Source organism: Pagrus pagrus (genome assembly GCF_965226575.1).
Source record: "Pagrus pagrus genome assembly, chromosome: 6".
Lineage (NCBI taxonomy): Eukaryota > Metazoa > Chordata > Actinopteri > Spariformes > Sparidae > Pagrus > Pagrus pagrus.
The window spans coordinates 4,239,234-4,266,954 of NC_140190.1; the positions used below are offsets into that span (position 1 = coordinate 4,239,234).

The window sequence follows — 27,721 nt, forward strand, 5'->3', positions numbered from 1 at the left end:
ACCAAAGCGAAGTCAAGCATCAAAAGTGTCAGACCTGGGCTTAAAGAGGACTCAGATGCAGAGGGTTCAGAGTACACACAGGCTTTTATTCTGAAAGTTCTTCTTCTTTGCTCTTAAGACAGAGTGACAAATAAATAGGCTATAAACCCTTCTATAACTAGACTCTGGAAAAAACAGACAAACCAAAACGGAACAAAAAAACGCTCCAAAAGGGAGGACAAAGTAAAAGACTGAAACCATTCTTCTCTAAAGAGGGATTACTATAAAAATGTACGACAGAAAACGCTCCTAAAGGAGGAAATAATACTGAGGCTACAAAATTAAACTGCACTGCACGACTGAACTAGAAAACTGTATGAAAACAAAAAAATCACTCCAAAAGGGAGGACAAACAAGGCTATGAAATTATACTAGGCTTCTGAACTGAGCAGGAAAAAACTTACAACTGAAAATCGCTCTTCTTAAGAGGAAACAAGAAAATTCTAAATACAAACGTGTTGGTGGTTGCTGTGAACGAGACAAGGCCGTGAACATGGGGGCTTGAGGCGCACGAACAAACGAGACACTGGCACAGGACAAAGGGAGACGCAGACTATAAGACACATGAGGTTAATGGGGAACAGGTGGAAACAATCAGGGATCAGGGGGGACGTCAGACCGGTGACACAAGAGGAAGGGCAAGTGACCTGAAACGAGAGGAGAGTTACTTTTCAAAATAAAACCTGAAATTCAAAAAACGAGGACGAAACATCCCTCGTCCGTGTGACAAAAAGTAAGAGGCGGCGCAGCAGCACGTGTAGGTCAGAACTTTAATAACTTTGGAAAATACACATTCATTGGCAAGAGGCACTTGAGCTGCCAGATGTCTTCCTCACAGGTCCATTTATTAATAAACAGAGATTGACAGCACGTGAAAGTTCTTATCAGCATATGAAGTGAACAGTCATGACACAGCATGTGAATTTTTACCGCTACGACACTAAAGCGATGGCGTCTTCTCGACACCGTGAAAGCAAAAACACAAACTGTTGTGAGATTCAGACTGCATCACTTTACAACTCGAACATTTAACAGCACAGAATCAGTGAAAACATGAGACAAAGGTTTTCCCTCGTTAAGGTTAACATCAACAGTTCTGCAGAAAACTGTGTGAAATCGTCAAACTCGACTTTTGGACAAACAACTTACACAAAAATCATAATTTTATCTTTTGGAGGGGTTCATGTAATCGTTGGCACTTCTTTAAACGAGGGTAGATTTACACTTATTTCACCCCAAAAGCAGTGGCGTCCACCAGGGGGGACCTGCGGGGGCCATGGCACACATCAACCAAGCCACTGTTAGCCTCGGAGTCGGACTCATTTATTCATTATTCTGCTCCTGCAAGATGAAACCTTTTTTGTGGGAAAGGATTTATTGTTTTTATCGACCAAAACTTTTGTTTGTGTGGAAGTCATCCTGTCGTCATTAGCTCGCCGTCGGTTTGGGACGGCATCACCGGGGATTCTGGGAAACTACATCAATCTGCACATCAATCAGTGACAAAGATGCTCTGTGTACTTTTTTGACGGACAGACCAGACGCACAAGTTGGGGAAATATCAAGCACCTTTTTGAATGTCCAGCAGCCCCAAAGTAATATTTTAGTCTTGTTAATGAAAACAAAACACACATTTTCTCTCGGTTTTTATCATCAAAGATTTATATTTAGCTCGACATCATCTCATCTTAGTCATAAGAAAAAGGTTGTTGATGAACATTTTTTGTCAGTTTATGTTAACAAAATGAACATTGTGTCAGTGCGCAAGTCATTAATTATTGACTTGTGTAAATACATAAAAAGTATTTTCTAGTTGTCATTTTACGCCACAGATAAGCTACAAAACAAAGATAACAGGACGTGCATACAGTCGTTAAAACAAGTAAAGCAAAGCCACAAAGTCTGTTCCCGTACGATCTTAAATGAGCTGCTAACATTAATGTTATTAATGTGCTTGTAATACACAAAGAAGAGTCTACAGCCATGCTAACCTCTGTGAGGCTGTACTGAGGCACAGCGGTGCGTTGACCTTAAAGCTAATTGCCTGCTAACAAGTATGCGATCACAGTGCTAGCACACTGATGCCAAGTGGGTATAATGTTAAACATGTTCGCCATCTTAGCAAGCTAACGTTTGGAAATAAGGGGGGAAACGCCGTGGCATGAACAAAAGTTGAGAGGGTACGGCGTTCCCCCCTCAAATTTTCGCTACTTTCGATCCAGAAAAGAGAAATCTCGTCCTCATAATGACCCCGTTTTCTGTGTGATATACGAGGGCAGCTCTTATCAGCCTGCAAGCAGACACAGACAAAGAGACCTTGCTTTTAAGACAAATGCCGTTTTTCCATGACATCTGCTGGCCTGGCTCTACTTGGATTGACTCGGCGCGGCCGGGATTTTGCTTTTCCACCTCAACTGGGCTACCTGCTTGAAGGTACGTCTTAAAGCAATCATGCACTTGTCTCGATCCCTGCAGTACTACTGAAGAAAGCGGCTCCGCTAATTCAGTTACAGACACGCATCATTTACTATAACTTCTTTACGATAAAACCCCCCCATCATTTCAAAGCTTTTGTTATGAAGCAGCATCAAAGGAAACATGTTTTCAGCAGCAGTCACTAAACACGACACCTGAACCAGCTGAAAGTGAACACATGAAGCAGTAAAACACAGCAGACGTTTGAAAGAACAAACAGGACGAGAGAAACTAAAGAGATTCAGTTAGAAGCTACAGAAGTACTGAGAGCTGAACACAGACTTGTAAAAACGTCTTTCTCTCAGGTTTCCCGCACAGACGTGAGTTGAGTATCGGGGAGACGAGTGCTTGTTACAGGTGGGTCACAGACGCGAAACGTAAACGGTCTATCTCCGGCACGGCTCGGTTCAACTCGACGATGGAAAAGCAAATCAGCACGGTTCGGTTTGACTTGGTGTGGTGGCCAAAAGTGCCAGCGGAAAAACGGCAAAGGTGCCAATAAGTCTGGTTAAACTCCACTGAAGTCCATGTGGACAATGTTTGTCTTTTGCATGTCATGTCATGGTAAATAAATGTATCTGTGTGTAAACTAAGTGGAATGGCCCTTTAAACCAGATGCTGACAGTTTAGGAGAAGTTCATTAATTTTCTTATCTTGGGTGCATTAAAATAATATTCGGCCTTTCTTTCAAATCAATTCCAAATAAAACTTTCACCACTAAATATTCATTATTCACCTCATGTCTTCACTGAATGCTCCGTTGCTTTGTTTAGAGCCGGTGGCTTCAATAAGAAGACAGACACAAATAAATCAAACACACAGCATGAGGGTAAACCCGCCGCCCTCAGAGACGTAGACGAGCCAGACAGTTCACATTTGGTTGTTTGTCCAGTTCGCTCTGTGTCTGAGGTTCGACAAAACATCTCTGAGTCAACGATTCATCATCATTCACACAATGTTTCGAAGTGATTTCTCAGAGGACTCATTTTGAAAACATTCTGAGTATGTTTTGATCAATTTTAAAGAAAAATGCATGAAGAGAGAGGTGCAGACCACCTCTGGACTTCACAGAATGAGCTCTAATACATTTATTACAAGTCAGCTCATCTCATCTATCTCAGGCCAATTAAAACTTTAATATAATCTGTATTCAACTCAGAAAACATCATTTTCCAAAGACTCGCTTCTGCTGATTTACTGCCTTTTAAAAAAAAAAAAAAAAAAATTTCTACATAATTGTGCTGTTTTGTTTTGTCTGCTTGCCTTCAAGCTCCCTTGTATTACAGTTTTGTTGCACAGAAAGAAAGCAGGCAAAACAACAGGAATTAGCAATCACAGCTTTGTTGTGTATGTTGATTATGAGGAGCAAAAGTGTTGCTTTGACAATACAATCACATAGGACAATAAATGATTTGTATGACTCCCCACACTGAAGCTTATAATGCAAAACATAGAGCAACTGAGATCACTGAGATCAGATTCTGGTCAACATTCACAAACTTGTTAGCAGTTGAGTCCAGAGAAGAATACCATGTTTTTGATAGGTCGGTGAAAAAGTCAAATAGTCCACCAATCTATGCAGGACCCTCGACGTTGATAGACGTCACAGTGGCCATGAAACATCGCTGGAAAAGGCGGTCAGGGTCCGGCGGCTGGTTGTCACAGTCCAGCTTGCCCCTCAGGAAGTGTTTCCTGAGGCCCTGAGGTCCAGCAGGGGCGCTGGCATGACTCGGCCCCGGTTCTTGTGGACTCGACGAAGCGCCTGGAAGACAGAAAATTCACTCAGAAACAGTTTATTACAACCTGTTTTATTTTGATGAGTCAAGGCATCGGTTCTGTCAGTCATGACAGCAATAGACCATATTCTCACGGCGGCCATTTTGCTCTCACGTCATGCTCAGGGTGGCATGACTAGCTTCCGTTAGACAACAGCTTACGTTAGCATTTAACCACTTCCTAGCTAGTGTTACACGATATGATAGGAAAGGTGTAAACTTAAACATCAACGCACATCTTGGACACATTATTTTAAGCTTGGAGGTAAAAACACACTGGATGTAATCAGAAAGTAATGTTAGCTAGCTCATTACATGCTAACGTTAGCTAATGGCTAACCAAATTTTGAAATACAGCCTGATTTCCTTCCAGATTTTCACTAACAGTTGTCTTTTCATGCGCTGATCAGTCGTGAAGAAGTGAAATGATGATCATTTGACAGATTATTCACGTTTTTAATGACTTGAATCAGAGAAGACAGCAGTGCGACACCTGAGCTGATTTACAGCCAGCATGATTTGTATGCAGGAGTGATTTGGGCTCATCAGAATTAAAAGGCCACTTTAAACTGTTTTATCACACAACACAAAGCCACAGATGTCACTTTTGAGGGAGCGTGCAGTCGGCATGCTGAGTGCAGGAAATGTTCACCAGAGCTGTCGACTGTGAACTGAATGTTAAATTCAAGGATTAAGAATTCAACTCTGTGTTGAGATGTGTCGCACTGCACAAATGTTGGTCCTGCTGGTTACTGACTAGTTTTCTGACCAAAAAAATAGCCGTGTGAAGTCCATATTTTATTAAGTGTTTAATAAATGTCTTTTATTTCCAAGTTAAAACAGTTGGGAGCCGTCTTTCATGATGATGAAAGACGGCCAAGACACACCTGTGAACCAATCAAGCTGTCTAATCAGATGGATGGACAACCTGACAACACACAAATAAGCCAGATTTGGAGTGAATCGTAGACCTTTAAACAAGGGTTTGAAACAGACAGGTGCCTGTTGCTGCTCTTGTCTAACCTCGCTGTGTGAAACTCCAGGCTAATTGTGAGGAGAGGGGCAGGAAAGTCAATAGGGTTGGCAAGCAAGAGGATGCCATGTCCACTGCCCTCCACTCTGTCTTACCAAACCTATCTTGGTCATCACACAACATAAAAAGCACAGACAAGGCTCTACTTCCTTAGGAAACTTAGGGAGGCTAAATTCCAGAGGAAGATTCTGGTCAACGTTTACTGAGGAGCGATAGAAAGCATCCCGACTGGAAACATCACAAACTGGCATGGTTCGTGCACGGCCCAGGACAGGAAGGCTCTACAGCGGGAGATTAAAACTGCCCAAAACATAATTTGTACCAGTCTATTGAGTACAGTGATATCATTGAAGTGAGATGTCTGCACGGAGCCCAGAAGGTACTGAAAGACAACACCCACCCCAGCCACAGTCTGTTCACCCTGCTGCCATCTGGCAAAAGATACGTATCCGCTGCTGTACCACCAGACTACAACTTCTATTTCATTGTACAACCCCGTGTTGTAGAAGTGACCTCCAGTGTTTTTGGCCACCTCCGTGCTCCAGCTCCTCAGCCACCCAGCTTCCCACACCTCTGCCACCAGCCTTTACTCCACTGTGGACCCTCCATGTCTCACTCACCAGCGCCTCCACCTAAACCATTGTGAGCCCCTGCAACTACACCTGCTGAGCCACCAGCCTGAGCCCACTACAACAGCTAATCAAATAAATTCCTTTAACCTTCTCCCTGTCTTGGTGTTCGCTTTTGGATCCGACTTACAACCACCTACAAATTGTAAAAAACTGGTTAAACCTGTGCACTGAAAAGAAGTTTGGTCCATTGTGTAAAGATGTACCCGGGAATCAGGTAAACACAGATAAAGACATGACTTATTTCAGTTTTACTTGGCAAATTGTACTACCTGGAAAAAATCTGAATCTTTTATAACAGCCTGAGAAAAAAGTTTTGAAAGCGTGAAATCTTAGATGGATCAAATCCAATCTTGGTTGATTGTATTGCTGATTTTTCTTTGTGCTCATTCAATAGCAAAGCCAATTACGTCAAAATAAGCATAAAAGCTCAATCACAAACCATGAAGAAAATAACAAGCAGGCAGTTTCTTCCGTTGTTAACTCTTAGATTGGCAATTTGTAAATGTCAGGTGGTTGCTCCTCAATAATTCATGGCATTTAAACGATGTGAGAAAAATGCCCCCTGCAGAGTGAGAGCAATCTGCAGTCGGTACCTGGTGCTCGGAGCGGCAGCCCGTTGTCTAGACCTCTGGGTTTCGTGGTGATGAACAGATAGCAGAGGACGCAGAGAGTGATGATGAAGGCGAGCAGAACCACAGCTGCTACAGAGAGACCCACGAGAGCTCCAAGACTAGAAAACAGAAAATAAAAACACACACAGAGGGAGTTATTACTGTCCAACAGAAATAAAATACAGCAGATGCATAAAAATCTATCCAACTGCATTATGGTCCGTGATGACTATTGGTCTCGATTCTTCTCACTACACAAAAGTGATAATTATTTTTACTGATATTTCAGAAAAGTCACAAATACACATTGTCCAATTAGTTATCATCCTTCGATTCTGATATCTTTTAGTTTTCAGCAACTTGAATTAAACTTTTCCAGAGGTCATGTTATGCTTTTTGTGTTTTTCCCTTTCCTTTATTGTGTTATGAAGCATTTTTGTGCATGTAGAAGGTCTGAAAAGTGAAAGTCCAAGCCAAAGGGAGTTACTCTCTCCCACAGAAAACACTCCTGTACCGCCTGAAACACCTGGTTTGGAGTCGAGCCTTTACTTCCGTAACTTATGTGTCACTATGTAACAGCTGTTATATAAATATATTATAATATATATATACGGCTGTACCGAAGCCATGGTTACCAGCTGTAGCTGCGTTATTTTTGATCACACTACCTTGCTCGGTATGACCCGCCCTACTCTGCCTCTGATTGGCTACATCCTGCCCACTAAGTAATGCGCATGTGCAACTCTCACCAAAGATTGAACAGAGACGAGAAGTCTCACTCTGTGGCTAAAACGGAGTGTTCAAGACACAATGTGAAAAGGGATGCTGCTGCAATGCACCATATGAGAGAAATAATGTGTTTTTTGAAAATTAAAGTATGTAAAGCTATTCTACTAAGACCACCAAATAAAAGTATGAACCTGATAATTAGCATAATATGACCTCTTTAATTGTGTTATACAGTATTAATGTGGTGGAACCAAGGTCATTTTGACTCCAGTGTAAAATAAGTGAAACAAGCCCACAGTCATGCAAGCCTCAAGACTTTTTAATCTGCTGCCTCTGTGTCTGTTTCCTTCAAAACTGGCAGAAGCCAGAGCCAGGCTATCTATTTCCCCATGCTTTCAATCTTTTTGCTAATGTTCCTCATCTCTCTGCTGTAGCTCCACATTTAACTCACAGACAAGAGTGGCAACAACCCTCTGAACTAACTCGCAGCAAGCGAACAAAAAGCTCCCTCTGACAAAATCCTTCAGCTGAAAACATTTTTTTGATTTTTTAGAGAAGCAGCCTCTTGGAAACCGCTTCATCTCCCTCTCATTCTTCCTTCTTTTACCTGTGACTCAGTGTTTTTCAGATCTCTACATCAGAGCTGGTAAGTCAAAAGTCGTCATGATCAATCGTCATGATGAGGAAGAAGCATGAGAGTAACACCCAGGTTGACATATACCAGGGTTTTCCCCATTTTCATGGTTTTTACATGTGGGCTTTTTGTTCCTGCTCAGTTTCTGTACCTCTTATACAAGGACAATGTTGAAGTATTTACCCTCAAAATAAATGGTGCTCTTTGTGCCTTGGCATAAGGTTGGGTGTTCAATTATCACCAGACAGTTTAGAAATCTTTTAGAAACATTTAGAGACGTTATTGTGATACTGTGAAGAAATATAGATTTCTTGACTGTGATGTGATGATGTCTTTTTCCTCCTTTCGGATTTCTGGGTAAAACCTGTTTTGTTCAGTTCACCATCTCAGTCCAGACTGAAGTATCTCACCAACCAGAGGGTGGATGGCCTTAACTTAAACATTCATCGTGTCCAGAGAACAAATCCTTGAGACTTTGGTGATCCCCTGACATTTTCCTCTCCAACATCTCTGAAGCTGACATTTGTGTCAACATGCATCTCCAAGACTCCTGGATAGATCACTGTGACATTTGCTGCAGACGTTCATGTTTCCCCTTCAGGATGATTGGCAACCCCTTGACTTTACATCTAGCGCTCTCATCAAGTCAAAAACTAATGATATTCCTGTGTTTGGTGCTAATTAGCAAATGCTAGCCTGCTCACACCCTAAATTAATGAACATCTAGCGTATTCGCACCTGGCTCGTTTGGAGCAGTTGTTTCGGATTGGGAGCGTTTCCCCCCTCAACAACAATCACAAGAAAGGGTGGTCTCAGCCCGCTTCCAAATGGACTCTGGCGCAGGTTGTTGGTGGTGTGACAGCAGGTGCACCAACCACAGGATGTTGTGATGCTTTATCTGTGATCTTAGCACAAATTCTGAGAAGAACTGCTAATAAATCAAAGTATAGGGAACACGTCAGCGCAGGTGTTTGTCCATGATTAATGGATGAAAAGCTGTTAAAAAGCTGCTTCTTGTGTGTACTTTTGTCAGTTCATTTAGTCCATTAAACAGCATGTGACAGTAATCCAACAGTGATAATCCCTGAATCATTACTGTAGGACCTGCCTGTTAGTCATTAAGCACGACATGCGGTCTATTTGCAGTCTAATAAAAGCCTAACTGTTAATCCTTTTGATCACTTATTTCTTTAAGAGCTTTTTGTGACGCCAAAGAACAAAAATGCACACGTCAGAGGCTTTAATGTGCTGCATTAATGTATGTTCAATTCCCTACATGGGGCCTGATATTCTCCTTTTTACATCCTATGTTGGACTGTTTGCTTCTACCTGTCTAGATATACTACTGCTAAAAAGAAAACTAGTTAAGTTAGGTTTTACACAGTTGAATATGTTTTTCATCTGCCTCTAACCCTCTTTGAATGGGAGAAAGAATATTTATTTCTATATTGTAACAGACTATGTTGCAGCTAGTTTGTGACATCATGTTATAAAAAGGTCCTCAGTCCAAGTAGCGCTGGTCTCCAGCAGCTTCTTACTGTATGTTCTGCTTATGCTCTTCAACATAATATCAAATACAAGGCCAGTAAGAGTGTCGTCTTACTCTGAAGACCCAAAGAGGACAAACTGTTTTATAGTAATCTTGAAGTCAGTAATAGGATTAAATATCTTGGACATTACAGAACAAATGAGCGATTATGATATTTACAGGCATCACTGCTGAAGATGCATGCACACTCAAACACACCTTCACACAGGGTTTTGTATGTGTACTGATGGAGTGAAGATGTCTCGGGTCAGAGCAGACGGTGCAGCACTTTAAAATGCACACATGTGATCAAACTACAGAAAAAGCAAGTCATGTATACATTTGCCGCCTCAATGTCTCTGAAAATAAAATAATTTTGGTTTTATCAAACCAGCACCACTGTCTCTATTTAAGGAACTAACATATACTAATTTCCTCTTTACACCATGATCTCTTAATATGATTTTGTATGCAATGTATTCTATGTTATGCTGTTATGTGTCTTTGATCTGGACCCTGAGTCTGTAATGAAGTTTTGAATTGTTGCATGGTTGCAGTTTATGTATTTGTTCAGCTGTTACACTTTCTGAATTCACTAACACTGTTTGGATCAAAATAAATAGAGGCAGAATGTGAGTTTTATTGAAAATCACATTGCTGCTGGATTATACCTGCCTTGGTGTGACGATTACTTTTTTTTTTTTTTTAAACCATCAATAGAATTAAGACAACTCGCGTGTACTTGAAGTTGAATCCACAGCGTTAACAGCTAAACAAAAAAAAAAATACAAATGCAGCTGGAAGGAAAATTACAGAAACTTGTTGAAAGTATGCTTCTTGTTTTCTGCTGAGAGAAAACAGATTTGTTCTGCGTTCATGCCTTCCCATATGAGCAGCTACTCTGCACCTTGAAAGCCTCAAAGCACTCCAGTAAAAAGCAAAGCAGTGTTTCAGGAAAATCCTCACTACACATAATGACACATAATGATGCAGAATGGCCAGATATCGTGCCGCCCAGAGGCTGCTTATTATTTACACTGAACCTCCTGCAGAGATGATTTGGCAGCGCGCTGTGGATTTGCTTTGCGATACACAATAAACAAAGATAAGGTTTATTTACACAGAAAAGCCTCATAAAAAATGGGTTAATAATATACTGAGCATCGTTTTGCAGATTGAACACTCAGATGTTCAATGTGATTTTTTTTCTTTTACAAAAATGCACTTTCTGTTCATCTCGACCGATGCTGGATACAAATATAAGAAGTAAAAAATGTATATATTGACCGATATACACATTTTTTTTTTTTTTTTGGCAATGATCTCTCAAATGTAGCTATCAAACAAAGATATGTGTAAACTTTAATAAGTCTTAAATGGCAGTAAACGTCACTGGGAATTTTAAAATTACACTTGATAATCAATCTCTGCTTTATAATTTCTAAAATAAAAGTTTCCATATTTGCACATATCAGACAATATAAACACAGATACTGATATATCTGCGATAGGCCAATATCAGCTGATATCAGCCAACTGATAAATCTGTCCGGCTCTACTGAACATTACAAAGTAGGGCTCTGTATTACAACGACATTAAATTGTTCTCACTCCTAACTCGTCAAATTCAGCAGCTTGGTCAGCGGCCTTTAGCTTTAAACAGCAATAATACATAATATGTACGTCTGGTTAGACTTTATGACATATTATGACTTTTGGACTGTTGGTAACATTGTCAAACAGTCATTGTTGGGTTGGGTTTAGTTTAAGCCCCAAAACTACTTGGTTAGGTTCAGGAAAAGATCAAATTTTGGGTTAAAATACAACATTCACTCTCAGCACGTTCTCAAAAGTTACGTACTTCACCTAATGCAAGGGATGTGAGTTACGTCATCTGCGTACGTTAACTTACTTAAATGAAAAACAAACCACTCTCGACTCTTGGTCCCTTACAGGACATGAACTCCAGTCTGGCGTCTTGGTTTAAAAAAATGTTGTGATATTTGATTAGATTTTGATTAAAGCCTAAAAAGCATTAATTTAGGCATTCTGACAATGTGACTGTGTGTTTTCACTACACTTTCCATCGACTCACTATCATCATTATCATGACCTTTATTTAAAACAGCGAAGGCCATTGAGAGCAAGCTCTCTTTTGCAATGACGCTCAGATAAATACATTTAAAATAATAAAAATGAAATTAAAAAACACAGAAAGCAGAAAGTGACGTGTAAAGTTATAATGAATTAAAGTTGTACAGTGTTAACAAGAAAAAGTAGCATGATATAACAGTAATAACATAACATAAATTACCTCCAGTGATGTCACTTAGCGGCTAAGTTGCATTGTGGGTAATGTAGGAGCCAGGGTTTGAAAAGCAAGTCCACTGGTCCAACACTGCACTCCTAAAACACTGTCGGACTCTAAGTTTAAAAACAAATGGTCGAAACAGATTTTCTGTTGACACATTTCTTCTTCCTTTTCTAAACCTGGCGCCTACATTACCCACAATGCAACATAGTCACCGAGTGACATCACTGGAGGCAGTTGATTTGATTACATGCAGCTTCCTCTAGAGCCACAAAATACTTGTATTCACACATACAAGACCTGTAAACACACTTTAATGTGTAAAATTTGTGGCGTTACCCTTTAAAGTTTCAATTCACCCTATTTACACAGGACTTACCGTAGTAACCTGCATAAAAGGGGCACTATGTAGTTTTGGAAAAGAAATTCAAACTCAGAATTTGAATATTTACAATATTAATGAGGTAATAATACAAACTCATAAATATTTATTTAAATGAAGGCTGAAGACTTTTCTGTTTGCTGCCTTTCACTGAAGCAATTTCAAGGCTTTGAACTGCACTGTGACGTTTATTCTTTTAGTCTCGTCTCTTTTAAACCTCTTCTATTTTAGCTTACTTTCCTATTCCTTAACTTGTTTTAATGTTTTGTTTCGTGATGTATTTTAAATGTAATTTTTATGCCCCCGTAAACCACTTTGAGTTGCCTTGTGTCTACAAATAAACCTGCCTTACTATTATTATTTTTTTCCATAACTGAGGAAAATAAGGTCCCAGAACACTGTTTGAAGCTAGAAAGGTGTCAGGGTCCGCCACATATAAACAAAAGTAAAACAGTATGAAACTGCGTTGTCCTTTCCCTTCTTCCCCAGAATGACATAGCTCACCATTAATACAATGAGTTACCTATACAATACACATATATTACATATAAAAAACACAAGTTACAAAAGCACAATGCAGCTCTCGTCGGGCACAAACCAACACGTGACAGCAACTCGCTTGTATTCATGATACATACATAAGATGTCCTCTACGTCAGTTATTTAAACATTTTGTGCTGCATGAGAGTTTACTTAGTTTGTTGAGGCATAAAAAGAAATAAGTCAATGAAGATCTTTCTCTTCTGATTAAAATGTCTTCCATTCAATTACATAATGCACCTTTAATTAGTTACTTTAATCCTCATGTGTCACAGCTGACAGGTTTTACAGAGGTAACATTAGAAATCCCCTCCTGACCTCCAAACACCTCCCACATCTTTTTCTGATTAGTGTCTCCCGCTCATGACAGCCAATTAGAGCCAGAAGTGACAGGCCACCAACACACAGCACAGACACAAGCAGCTGATTGTAACATAATGTTTTTTAACCCTTGAACATGATGATGGATTGTGAGCACACTGGCTGCTGCAGCAAGTTTCTCAGGTGCGTTCACATCCCCCGAAAAAAGCCATCCTGGCGAGCTTACCTCAGCCACCACATGTATCCATACTCGTAGGGGAAGAAGCTGTTGGGGTCATCGCAGCAGTACTTCAAGTCACTGAAGCCGCAGCAGAAAAGTGCCGTGGTGTCACTGTCCGCCTTCGGACACGTGAAGCCCGCCACGAACACGTTTTCTTTGCTGTAGTAACTTTCGCAGTCCGCGCTCATGTCAGACGCGCAGTGTCCCGCACATGGACACGGCCGGATGCGGTGTGGTGCACGTGAAAACCCGCTCCCGTACCGCCCATCTCCGGCTGCTGCTGCTGCACGCCTCTTCACACCGCCCGTCAAAGTGTGTGCGCGTGTGTGTGTGTGTGTGTGTGTGTGACGCTGGAGCTGCTGCTGCTGGACTGAGACTCACTGCACCTCCACCTACCGTTACATACCTCCCTCTCTCTCCCTCTCTCTCTCTCTCTCTCTCTCTCTCTCAAACGCACACACACGTTGAAACTGCAATAATAATAATATTGATTATTGGCTGTTGTGCACGTGCATGTGCAGGATCATTACATGAATCACATTTATGTAAGTTTTATTCACCAGACACTTTTATGTTGCTCATTGCACTGGATGACCCGATACAGTAAAGGAATAAGTAGTGAGGGAAAAATGTATCAATGGCAACTTTTGTGTGCATGTGTGTTTGTGTGTGTGTACACGTTTTTGTTACACACAGGGGACCATTTCTGGCATAAACACTGACCCTGTCAGGACCAGTGGTCCTCATGGGGACCAAAGACCGGCCCTGCTGTGAAAAAGCGTGATTTCTGCATGAATTGAGGTCAGGTTAGGGTTTGGGCTGTGTGTGTGTGTGTGTGTGTGTGTGTGTGTGTACAGCTATTTCTGAGAACCAATTTTTAGTAGTTTGAGTTTTAGATCATCAACATTTTGTGGAAAGTGGGGACATTTTGGCTGGTCCTCACATTCTGACGGTTAGGAGGGTTAAGACTTGGTTTACAGGTTGTGGTTAGGTATTTAGTTTTGATGGTTAAGGTCAGGGTAAGGGGCTCGGGAATGCATTGTGTCAATGAATGTCCTCACAAGTATAGCTGTACTAACAAATACAAGTAAGGGAAACACACACACACAGAGATTGTTTTTACACCTGTACATTAGGATGACAGAGGTGTTACACTGTCAGTGTTTGAGTGGGAGCACCTGTCCAGTGGCTACTACAGACTACGACTTTTTTTCACAAATCCATTGAACTTGTTGATCCCACGGTCATGCTGGCAGCTCTCTGACGCATTAAAGATGCGGTGGCGCTTCGAGCCAAAGGCTGATGTCAGCATGCTAACGTTGGTAATAGAGCCTCACCGAGGCTGATATCGATTTAAGAGGCGACAAATCCACCTTGGAAAATGTAGAGTTGATTTTAATTGATCATATATTGTTTTTGTTTTTTTGTCCGAATCGGAGGCACATTCAAAATAATAATAATAATAATAATAATAATTTCATGTTGTGTCTATCATGTTTACACACTGACACAAAAACTTTTTCATTTAAAACGTTTTTTTGAGTCCTTTCCTGATGTGGTGTGTTCGTGCATTACTGACTGTACTGACTGTGCTAAAGCCGACTAGCTAGCTGCCTCACCAACATTTGCAAGTAGATCTCAAATAAGCATAAGTGACATGACGGTTGTCAGAGTTAACGCTGTATTATACAGTTTAATTGTGCATATACAAAGATTCAGAATGAGAACAAATTGTGTATACCCTGATAATGGCCCTGTGGTGGGGGAATTCACAACCTGGTGTAAACTGTCCTTGGAAATCTCCAAAACTAAAGAGAAGAAAATTGTTTTCAGAAAGGATCCTACAGTCATCCTCCCTGCGATGATAATTGGACAGGCTGTTCAGCTTGTGCAGCAGTACAAATTACTTGGCACTGTCACTGATGATGGTTTTATGAAAGTGTGCTGCAAACTTGCAGGCATGACATTGGACTCATCTGTACAAGGTGAGAACTTTGAATAAGGCCCAATTAATCCTGGCTGATCCGAGTCTCTTTGCTTCCGTCTGGCCACAATACATTTTGCCAAGATGCAGGACTAACAGACTGCCTTTAAAATGACTTAAAGGGGCTCTGTGGAGCTTCTTTGTTGTGCTGGAAGCCAGTCACATCCTTTGGACTTGCACAGAAAACCTGTCCTTCACAAATACATCCACAGTCCAGCAGCATCAAACAACTTAAAATAGTCGTCCGCACGCCAAATTTTATGCAGATATTTTTTTTAAAAGAATAATACATCTACAGTGCTACAGTGAATTAATAATCTGAAACATTTTGTCAGGTCTAAAATGAATTCTGACCGTCAGTTCCAGCTTCTAACAAGGTTTGTGAGCCAGTAGTGTAAAGCGGTTTGTATCATGTGGTATATATGTTTTGTCAGCAATGAAGAGTCTCGTTAGCCGCCAGTTTGTGGAAAAAAACGTGAAAATGGCTGACTTTTACAGAACGTGCATAACGTTAGCTAGTTAGTTCTGGCAATATTAGCATCAGCTAGTCAGCGTTAGCAACATTAGCTAGCGCAACAAACTGGCAACAACATGAGGGGGCAGACTGAATATGTTTCAGTGGGCTGCTGTAGCTTAGGAGGCAGAGCGGGTCATCTAGTTATGTAAAGGTCGCTGGTTCGAATTCCCGGCTCCCCCCAGCTGCATGTCGAAGTGTCCTTGAGCAAGATAATGAACCCAAAATTGCTCCCGATGAGCAGTTGGCACCTTGCATGGCAAGGAATGTGTGTGTGAATGGGTGAATGTGACAATGGTGGTAAAGTGCTTTGAGCGGTCTGCAGACTGGAAAAGCGCTATAGAAATGCAAGTCCATATCTCAGTAGCAATAACCCTTAAACTAACCTTTTATTTTTAGATTTTGAAGTTTTAAATATAGCCTTGTTAAAGCATTTCAGTGCATTTGACACTGAAACATTACTGATTGTGATGCGAGACTTCCAATTTCTTTTACCGATGCTGGTTATTTACCATATTTCTATGGAAGTATTTTTTTTGTCTTATTCTGCAAACTTTTATCTAGTTGAAACTTTGCACAGTCTCTGGTTCTCACTATAAAACCTTTTTTTTCTCTCACACCTTTCATGCAGAATAACATTTATTGCTACTTGTACCTTGTGGAGGATTCACAAAGGATCAGGAGAAAGACTCCACTTCATTTGCAATTCATTTTAATAACAACGTTTCAGTTCTAATTGCAAGTGAAGTGGACAGTATGCGGGAGTCTTTTTCCTCTACTTGTACCTTGTAAAAGCAAGAAAGACCATACACAGTTATCGAGTCCTCTCAGCTATTTGATCACAGTACATCAAGTTTCATGGCAGCCAATTCCAAACTTTGAAGAGTGGTGTATATCCAAGCTTTATGGAAGAGTGATGATATCTTGTTGTTAAATAATGGGCATGATCCTGTTCAGTGTTTTTGTTATCGGCTCACTGGTGCTGGAGGACACGGGGACATCTATGATCTAAAGCAGTGAATATAACCTGATTGAGGAGGATCTATTTAAGGCTGACAAACACTAGAGGACACTCAGCTTGAATGCAGTGAAGAAGAATGGGTCAAGTTCAATGGGGAAGTTGGTTGCACCTCTCAAATCACAAGGAAACTGCACTTGACAGAATTAAATATTCTTAAACTGTGAATAACAAACAGTGTGGGGTGGACTAAGATGGATGTAATGGATAAGAGAGAATGACAGGCAGCTACACAAACTACTACACAACTTTTGCAATGCATATTAAATGTAACTTATAGTTGTTCTGCCTTCTGCCTTCTCAGGAAGGTCATGGTTGATCCAAAAATGAATCAATGGTTAATGAGACCATAACAAATGTTTAGTTTTCACAGCGGCCTCATGCAATTAATACGTTAATGATTAAATTATGATGCATTGATTAAGTGAGCAGCTAATCATAACTGAGCTCTTAAAGAGGCTCTGTTTAACCATTTGGAGCATTCAATTTCAGAATACTCTCAAGTGCCTCGTCTCAGTGCCTCTCACCGCTCTTCATGAGCTCAGCTGCCATTCATTCTCATACAAAGCTGATTACCAAAGAAAGGATCATGTTGGGTTGGTCTTTGGTAATTGATTAAATGTGAATAAATCAGTGAATTTGCACCACATAAGGATAATATCAGCATCATTGTGTAATCTCGTGGCCCTGTCCTGTCGAGGGGCTTTATGTCCAAATCTGACAAACAAGTACAAGTTAGTTTGCGTCTGTAGAAAATATAATGAAGCTGTCATTTATAGTTAGCTGTGGGTGGTTTACTGCACTTGATGGGAACTTAAGCTGGATTTAAACTTGACTGACGGGGTTAACAGGAGTCCCGCCATAGACCACTTGAAGAGAAGTCGAGAACGCACTCAGAAAAATGTTAAAATGAATATTTTCATGACAACTGAACAAACTCCATCGACAACCGCTGCTGTAGGTCAATCTCCATCTGATCTGTGGTATCCTTCCGGTCTCACAAACAAAATACATACATATTCAATGTTACAGTCACAAACTTTGATTGCTACAAACACAGGAGCACCACAGAAGTGTGTGAGCTCACCTCTACCCGTCACACTGTACAAGACGATTTAAAACTGAAACTCCACATTTATATTGAAGTTTGCAGATGACACCACACTGTTGTCTTTTTTAGACACTGAAGCTGAACGTACATCAGTTCTTTACAGATAGATTAGCGGACTGTTTGTCATGCATCATGCAGTATGGATGCAATAGATACTCACATCGCAAACAATTTAATGGAAACTGCCTACATTGTGCAGAGGGCAGCTCAGAGAGAGTTACTGACAACCTCAAACATGGCGACGGCAGAAGAGGTTGTTATAATGTACCTGTTAAGAAAGACGCAAAAGTGGAGGCGGCATTATATTCACGACACGAGAATAGAGAATAGAAGATGTATCACTACTTGCAGATGTCCGCCGTTGTGACAGCCTTGAAATATTGGCTACACTGCCTTCTGCTATTTATGAATCTGGCACGTTGGGTCCTGTCCTGGTGTTCTGTAATGTATTGTGGAAAGTGGCTTATCTTGGGTTCAAGTGGTTCCTTAAAAGCATATCTGAAAAGCAAAGCACTCCTGGGACTCCTCGGTGTTTATGTTCCCTGGAGAGGAAAAGAAACCATCCTACATTTCTTTTGAAACACCTACTTCACCGGGATTATTCACACTTAGACTAGCTTCCACATTCAGCCAAGGGTCACTTGACCTTTTTCTGCAGACTTGTTGTATATAATAGGATACATCTGTGAGGGCGAATCAGAGCAGTCTGATTGTGTGGTGAAGACTGTGTCTCTTACCTTGTGCATTGTTTTTGGCAACGTTGCTTGAGTGGGGGGGGGGGGGCTTCTGTCAATCTAACGTCTTTTTGCTCTGAAGTAAATTTATAAGTGAAGGGAAACCTGCAGACCAGTGTGAATTTTTGATGTACTGTATTTCTGGGCAGATTTAACTTGTAAAATTAGCATTTCAATATTTGCAAGTATTCAACTTAATACTAGATTAGCTTGTTTGTTGAAGTGGATATAGACAGCTTTACAAGTTTCCCCCCACTGCCACAAAGAAAGAGTTATAAACATGGCTACCGCTGACGGCCTGGCTACTGTCCAAAGCAAGAAAGAACCATGAGAATCCCAGTTTGACCTAGAAGTCCTGATTTCAGTGCTAATTTAACACTTGCTTGTATTAATAAGTAGGAGGGTTTTGTCACTCACAGTGGTAAGAGGAAACACATATCAACAGGGGAACAGACTGTGACGCAACACCGGAGCTCTCCATTGAGTGAATGCCCGTCCATTCAGTCTTGTTTTCATTGTTTGCTTTGTTTCTTCTGCTCTCCCTCTCCACCTTCTTGGTTGCTCCAAAGTTACCTTACCTTAGCTTTTTCATTTTTGGATGAACTTATCCTTTAAGAAAATAGGAATTTTACCCAGGAGACTGTGCTTCATGTCTTTCTTACTTGCTACCAAATTCTGTCGCCTGTTTTTTTCCTTTTTGCAAAAAATGCACAGTGACAGTAAGGTTTACAGGGAACCAACCTAGACGGTGACATTCTTGAGAGTTGCACATGTGAGTAAGAGAAAGGGTCGTTAATTAGCGCGCCCGCCCGGGTGTGTCTGCAGAGTCGACTGATGTAGAAACAGATCATATCAATTATACTCATTCCTTTGAGTTTTTCTTTACAGTATGTCCCGTGTGGAGCAACCTGTGCCGATCCAGCTCAGGTAAGATGCTCCTGATCCGTGTTTGTGCTGCAGTGTTTGATGTTATTATGCTGAACAACACAAAAAGGGAGCTGATATTAAAGGTCAAGATTATTAACTCTAATCTGATATCCCAATCGTGATGTATCAAATACCATATGACTGTATTTAGAACAGCGAGGAGCAGCGGGCTGGCTCTGGCAAAAGGTCAAACTATGCAAACAGCAATGTAGGAAAACTTTACAGTGTTGATGTTGCTGTGTGTGTCTTCCATATTGGAAAGCTGAATCTTACAGAGAAACAGTCATCAGTCATGTCGACAGTGAGGCAAACTGTCATATTCGACCCAACTACTTTAATAGCTTTTTCACAAAAATGACATTGATATTGCACACTTGCATCCATGATTTCTGAGATACTGGTTCATGTGAAGTACACCTCGGCCTGTGAATTAGATGTAAAATGTCTTCTGCAGCTCTGGTTGAGCCTTATAAAGTTTTAGAAAATGACCCTGAAGATGTCATCAGCTTTCGTTTGCCTGCCTTTTGTGACTTGGATTTTGAACTTTGGACATCAGTTTATCATTTATTCTCTCTTTCTGTTCTTTTTTCCTTCCTGTCTGTGCGTCTTGTGTGTAGGTCTCTTTTTGCAAAATACATTAAATTCTGGTTAGTGCCACTCACTTCTGGCTCAAACTGGGCTCAGACTACAGGTTTTCGACTGAATTAATCCTGATGGCCCTCGACAATCAGAGGAGAAATCTGGTCCGGGACCTTGATCGGTGCTGCAGCTCGTGTAGATTATCTGGTAATGTGAGGGGTTTCAGATCCAGTCTTAGACAATATCAAACGTGTGTGACATTTAAGTACTTTCCGAGCTGGACCACAATGGCGAACAGAGAGACATCTTGGAGCCAAGCAAAGTAAAACATTGTCGCCCTTGAGGCTAACGCTAAGTTCTAGTCCAGACTCGTTACTGCAGCAAGTTGTTCCACCAAGGTCTCCATGTTGTTTACATCTGCATCCCCATGAGATCACTTCATCAGGTGAAGCATCGCTCACTCTCGCAAGATTTCCTTATTTGCGTGATGCAACCCCATTTCTTCTTCTTCTTCTCTGTCTTGAGAGCCAGTTTGCATCCAAGATATTGCGTTTCCGCCTTCTACTAGATTGAATATATGACTCAGTACTCTGATTTACTCCTTACCTATTCAATGTACGCCCCGAGAGAGAGCCTGAAAGCCTCCATACAGCCCCTGCACAGTTAATCACCAAGGCCACAAAAGCCGAAGGAACAGGATCTTCTGTCCTCTCTTACTTCTTGACTCTTTCCTCTCCTGACTGACCTTCTCTTGGCTCAGAGTCTCATTACATCTATGTCTTTCTATCTTTTAGACATCATGACTCCCCCACACTGATTACACTTAGCTTTTTTTTCTCACAGTTTCTGTCGCTACACATTTCATGTCCACATTAACTAAATTATTAGGGCTGTCAAACGATTTAAATAGATAATCACTTGACAGCCCTACTAATTATCCTGAAATTATGTCTACACACAAGTGAGCTGTGTGCTGACACTGAATGGGTTTGGGAACAAAAGGTCTCACTGGGCAACAATTATGATCTAAGAATACTTTGTGTTGCAGGAACAGGGGCGGCTGTGGCTCAGGAGGCCTGGACATTCAATGAATCTTGCGTCGATCTCAAACAGTACCCCATCCACAACTCCCTTTAATGTGACTCTGCTGCTGATTCTTTCATTAGTTGAGCCTGTGAGACACGTCCAACAATAATGACTCAGAGTCATTATTGTTGTAATTCCAGCCGAAGGGATTTCTCCTTCTCCCTCACTGTAACTTGAAATTTCTTCTGTCTTCTGCTTTTTCCTCTCTGGTTTCTTTTCCGCTGTGTCTTCTGAATTCATCCAGCTCCATCATCCGTTCATCGCAACCCCCGTTTCAAAACTTCACGCAAAGTCTGTCCATTTCCAGCCATGTTTGTGGCAACTTTGACAGGTATTTTAGGCCAAAACACAAACAAACACAATGTATTCCCTAAATATAACCAAGTGGTTTTGTGCCTAAAGCTAACCACAGCAAAAGCACATCACTGAGACAAGAGGAAAATAGAAATGTGAAACCTAAACACATGTAAAGTTTAGGTTTCTTACTTCAGTTACTTAGCTGACATTTATTCTGGTGATTGGGTTATTTTATAATATTCTCGATACGATCGGTGTGCAGTTGTGTTTTGATTTCTCACCATCACAGAAACTTTGGTCTGTACCAACTGTTTTGAATAGAGATTTCTAAAAACCAGACTGAGGGTTTCATCATCAGCGTCTGCTGCATAATTGACAACTTCACTGTTTGAATACTTACATGGATTTCTCTTTTACACTTCTGCTCCTTCATCAAGGGTCAATGTTGCACTTTTCACTCCAGTTACAACAGCTGTAGTTTCTATACTCCAGTCTACATATTAAGATATTACATTCAACCAGCTGGATCTTAAAATGCTGATTACACACAAATACACCAGTAATTATAGTCCAATGGTATAATACTGGTATAATTATTGGACCACTGGATGAAGGACGATGTGTTGGAATATTTCAGCAGTACCACTGATCAACCTGATGGGGGCACCATACTTAAAGGGCAAAATTTCTACATCACTCAGCCGGCTTTAGCAAGATCAGAGGGGACGGAGGGATGGTGCTGCCTCATGCTGTGTTTCGGTGTTTAAGAGCAAACTTTGAGAGAAAGTAACATCACCATCACCAGCGACATGATGTGATACAACGTCCTACATGTAGGCTCAGGGCCTGTATCATTTATGTATCATCATTCATTGTGGGCCACAACGAGACCTGCTGTACATAGCTTAGTGGAAAAAAAGATAAATATAATGTCCTGTACACAAAGTAATACAAATAATGTGGCCATTATTTGCTGTTACGTGCTGCACTTTGCAGGTGCACAACACCTGTATATATTCTGCAAGGTGACTGAAATAAAGAAACTAAAAGTTAAAGTTAAAAACTTCTTTAACCATGAATATTCCTGCAGTCTCGATGACCTTGAAGTTCATTGTGTCTTTCACTTCTTCGAATGAATACAGCTGACACCCACAAGGACGTGACAATAAGAAAGTAATTAAATTTTAATATAACTTTTCAAACAGTCTGCGCCCTCGCCACATTGTTGATTGAAAACTGTTCAAAGATGTTTTCTTTCTGCGTGACATAACCTCTGCGGAGGCAAAGTATGAAAGCAAAGAGGAATATAAGCTCCCCAGAAAACTGCTTGAAGCTAGAAAGGTGGCAGGGTCCGCCACATATGAACAAAGTAAAACGGTGAAATTGTGTTGTTCTTTAAGGTCAGTTTGTTTATTCAGTTTATTCAGTCAAGAAAACAAAGAGAGTTTGTTTATTTAGTTTGGTTACATATAAAGAACAAAAGCTACAAACACACAATGCAGCTCTCCTCCGGCACAAACAAACACGCGACAGTAACTCGCTTGTATTCATGATGTGGAATATGAAATAATGAGAGCAGGGTGTGTGTGTGTGTGTTAAAAAGATAAATATAATGTCCTGCACACAAGTTAATCAAAAGAAAAAATAATTAAATCAATAAATAAATAAATAAATAAAACGTTTTTCCATTAGTCCTGACACTGGGGCCATTATATGCTGCTATGTGCTGCACTTTGCATGTGCATGAAAACACCTGTTTAAATTCTGCAAGGGGATTGAAATAAAGTTGAACTTAAACCGTTAAAATTCCTGCAGACTCTATCTCGCTGCTCCTGAAGTTTGGCAGTGCATTAAGCCTGAACGTCTTCTTGTACAAATTAAATACCACTGACAGACACAAGGATGTCACAATAAAAAAGTCATTAAATGTCAATGTCACTTAAACTTTTCAAACACTCTGTGCTGTCGCCAAAAACTGCTCAAAGATGTTTTCTTTCTGCATGACTGAAGCAAAATGTCGACCTGAATCAGCCTGACAAGCAAAGTGCTGATGTCGTCTATCTCTCGACAGATCTGTGGTGACAAAAAAAAGACAAACAAACTTTTGAGAGGCAATAACTTTCACCATCACCAGTGACATGATGTGATACAACTCACCACATGTATCATTTATTCACCATCATTCACCACGGGTACACAGTACGTCACTGTCATTGTCCTTCAGGGGCGACGTAGCTCAGTGAAAAGTGAAGAATGATATTTACCCTCCTAGTGCAGATACAAGGTGATTACTTCATGCAACACTGACAACCTTATTGTCCCTCCTTTTATTTATTTATTTTTCTTTATTTCTAGAATGTAACATGGGAGAAGGCTGGGAGGTTTTTATATGTACCTAATGTGGATTAATCCACCGCTGAAAATAGTCCCTAACAAATGCACTATATTGTGTTTGAGATAAAAGCCCACTTCAGGTTTTTCTTTATGCAATTTATAGCTTTAGTATGAGTATTTCATTAAAGGGGCGAGAAAATAATTTGAGAAAAAAATCAAACTCAGAATTTTGATATCAAATTTATAAAATTGTTTTTTTTCCGCAACTGAATAAACAAGCTGCTCTCAGAGGAAAATAAGCTCTTTAAGGTCAGTTTGTTTATTCAGTTTGTTCAGTCAGTGAAGATCTTTCTCTTCCGATGAACACGTCTTCCCCAGAACGACACAGCTCACCTTTAATACAACAAGTTTACAATATATACAAACAAAAGCACAATGCAGCTCTCCTCGGACACAAACAAACAAACACGCGACAGCAACTCGCTTGTATTCACCATGTGCAATGTGAAAGAATGACAGCAGGGTGTGTGTGTGTGTGTGTTAAGAAGATAAAGATAATGTCCTGCACACAAGTTAATAAAAAGAGGCCATTATATGCTGTTTAAGCTGCATCACATAACCAGACATGGTGTGGTCTGTAACTCGGCCTTGTGCTGTTTTGCAGCTCTACACAGACACCGAGTTCATTCCTGCAGATGTAAAACTTGAGGGGTGGATTCATGTAATTCGCTTTTATGCTTTCCCACTCAGTCTCCTTATCACTGAAGTTCAGGGGCTGAAGTTTACATTGAGCCAATGTGTCTTTCTCTTCTTGCACAAATAGATTAAATACTGTAACCCACAAGGACGTCACAATAAAGAAAGTAATTAAATGTCAAAGTAACTTTTCAAGCATCCTGCGTGCTCGTTTCTGTCGGCACACTGTTAATTGAAAACTCAACGAAGATGTTCAAAGCGTCAACCTTGATCAGCCTGACAAGGAAAGTGCTGATGACGTCAATCTCTTGACAGATCTGTGTGGTAGCTAAAGGTTTTTTTTTTTTTTTTTTTTTAGTTGAAACAAGCTAAGTGTTTCAAAACCCTCAAACTTTGTTGCAGGTTTACGTATCAGCTTTAAAATGCCATACGGGCCTTTGGCACAGCTTGTTCAAGGCGAGAGTCTGGCGCTGTCGTTCCTCCTCGCTGTATCGGGTTAACAGGTACGAACACAGAATGGGGATAAATTGTTGTTTCGCCTTTAGGCCAGCAGAGGAGGAGTTATTAATGTAAGTATGGGACACACACTGTAAAATGCATTATTGTGTTACACGTCACGCCTCTTTTGCTTCTGGATCGGTGGCATGCTATCCAAAATCACTAAATCACAGACTTGGGGATGCTTGGCCAGCGTTGTGGCGAGACTTCGTTGTGGCATGTAGAGCGGCGAAGATCATTTTTTAACTCAAGAAAGTTTGTTATAAAATCTAATGAAATATAACCGAACGGTCGTGTAAGTGATGTCATCTCGTTTAACGGTCATCAGAACCCATAACTCAAACCTCATAGAGATGGTCTTGCATATTAGCTTGCATATTAGAAGTTTTACCTCCTGACTCATTTCTCACTTCCTCACATTTGTCCTTGTGTTTTGTGAAGTTTTGTGAAGCGCTTCATACATACATACATACACTGATGGCAGTGGCTGCCATGCAAGGTGCTGACCAGCACATCAGGAGCAGTTTGGGGTTCAGTATCTTGCCCAAGGACACTTCGACATGCAGACCAGGGGAATTGAACCAGCGACCTTCCAACAACAAGACGCTGGCTCTACCCCCGAGTCACAGCTGCCCTCAGGATGACTTGAAACAACAACGAATAACTGCATCATCAGGTCAAAATTACATTTTTACTTCCAAATTTTTTTTTTAAGACAAATCCCTCCAAATCAAGTGGCGTTCCCACCAGCCTCAGATGTTCTGTGTATTTAACTTTTAGCTTAAGGCACAAATACCAAAGTGCAGCCTCACAGGGAGGCTGACCGAGCTCTACACCCTTAATCTTATTTCTCCAAAGGCAGCATATGACAATCGACTAAGCAGGATAAAAACTCGCAATTTATTTTCACTCGGATTTAAGAATAAATTAGATGTTCTGGTAGGTTTTCTGTGAGTGTTTCAAACCCGACAGAATCTGATTGTAGAGATGTTTTTTTGCTTTTAGAGAAATCTGCCACTGGTCACCAGAGCAACCAGTTTGAATATCAGACAAAAAAAGAAAGAAAAAAAGGCCAATCTCAGCCTAGCGAGCGGTCCGTCTCTCCAATCAGCCGTCAGTAGGGCTTTTGTGTCACGTCTGATTGAAGGACGGACCTGTCAATCATCTGGTGTGCAGCTTACTTGAAATGACATCTGTCCCGAGCAGATGTTTAATGAGCCTTAGCGGAGCACAATGAGAGCCCGGCTTTGTGAGGAAAAAGGAAAACAAACTGGTTGAGTCCATGCTGCACCAAAGCTGGGTCAGTCTCCTCATTTATATATCTGGCAAGACATCAACACATATATATATATTTTATATTTCATAACAGCTACAATCTCCTGTGAGATCAGGACACAACTTCACAGTATTGTCAAGCGTTTTTGGTATCTAGTCCACCCTGAAGTCATTCAGCACATTGTAAAACAAACTTAATATGTTCATATTGTAGAGTTCGTCAGTACAGTGTTATAAATTGTGTGCTTTACAGCCAGCGTCACCTCCTCCTATCTTCACGAGCCAGGGGATCGCGCTCTGCTGACTGATTGCCTGCAGCTACGAGGTAAAGGGCGGGCTGAGGTTGTTAAACTACAACCTCAATACCACTCCTACCCTGATAACATCCGGGCCCCTAGCTCACATCACCGCTGTATTATGTAATCACAGAGCACACAAGACAACAATCTTGAAAAAAAAAACGCTCATGTACAACAAATCTGAATAAATGCATTAAAGGCATCCAAATACGTTGGATCGTTTTTGTTTCTCGCTCTAAAGCCTAATTGCTGCGTCCTGGCTGATTTGGAGACGTGTGAGCATCTGCATTTGGGTTTTTTAATGAATGAATGCATGTCAGCTTCTGGGAGGTTGTCTAATCCTGTGTAATCCTCTGCCTGATGAAACCAGATAGAGTGGAAATATTGGCAAAAGAGAGGGATTAGCGACCATGGAGTCTGGCAAAACATGTGATCGCAGCACGAGCACATACTTTAGTCACACATATGCAGCTTCTCCTCTGGCACACGCAAACACGCCACGGTGGTCGACCTCCATTCATGATTTCTTCCGTATGTGATGCCAAAGAATGAGAGCGTGTGTGTTAAAGGTGTGTTGCCTCAATGCAGGTCCAATGGAAGCAATGCCCCAAATAAAGGAAATAGCTTGGTCCGGTTTGACCCGACCGCCACACACACGGTTTCATCCTGCGGGCAGACTGTGGAGGACAAAGCGACCTGGATTGCTCAAGCTTTGGGCAAAGGAAAGATTAAAACTTCCCTCTGGGTGAAATAAATAAATAAATAAGATATAAATCTGTGCAGCACACAGAACGCTTCATGGATGAAACGTGCAAACACACAAGCGGGACGGTGTCTTGAAAACAATGAAGTGTAGCTCACAGAGACGGAGAACCCAGAAACTAACCTGCCTACGTTCAGCTGGAGGTGCTTTTTTTAGCTGTTGACACTGAGATTAAAGGAACAGTTTTTACATGTTGGGAATTCAGCTTTTATGGATTCTGGCTGAATGTTAAATGAGAAGATTGATGCCACTGTTCTGCTTTTGTCTGTTTGTGTCTTTAAATTTCGCAGAATTTCCCCAGGAAACAGCGACCGTAGGATAGTTGACATAGAAATCTCAAAAACTGCCTAACAACACTTTTAATTAACAAAGGGGT

The 27,721-nt window shown here is 40.9% G+C and overlaps 1 protein-coding gene across 1 annotated transcript; it reads right to left on the bottom strand.

Moving 5' to 3' along the window:
- Positions 1-808: 808 nt before the first annotated feature.
- LOC311258295 (protein shisa-like-2A) lies at positions 809-13,508 on the bottom strand. Its single transcript, XM_084354448.1, has 3 exons — positions 13,237-13,508; positions 6,548-6,684; positions 809-4,276 (listed from the first exon to the last, which is right to left on the bottom strand). Exons 1-3 carry the CDS (start codon positions 13,416-13,418, stop codon positions 4,089-4,091), a joined length of 507 nt encoding a protein of 168 aa, XP_084210574.1. The 5' UTR covers positions 13,419-13,508; the 3' UTR covers positions 809-4,088.
- Positions 13,509-27,721: the final 14,213 nt, after the last annotated feature.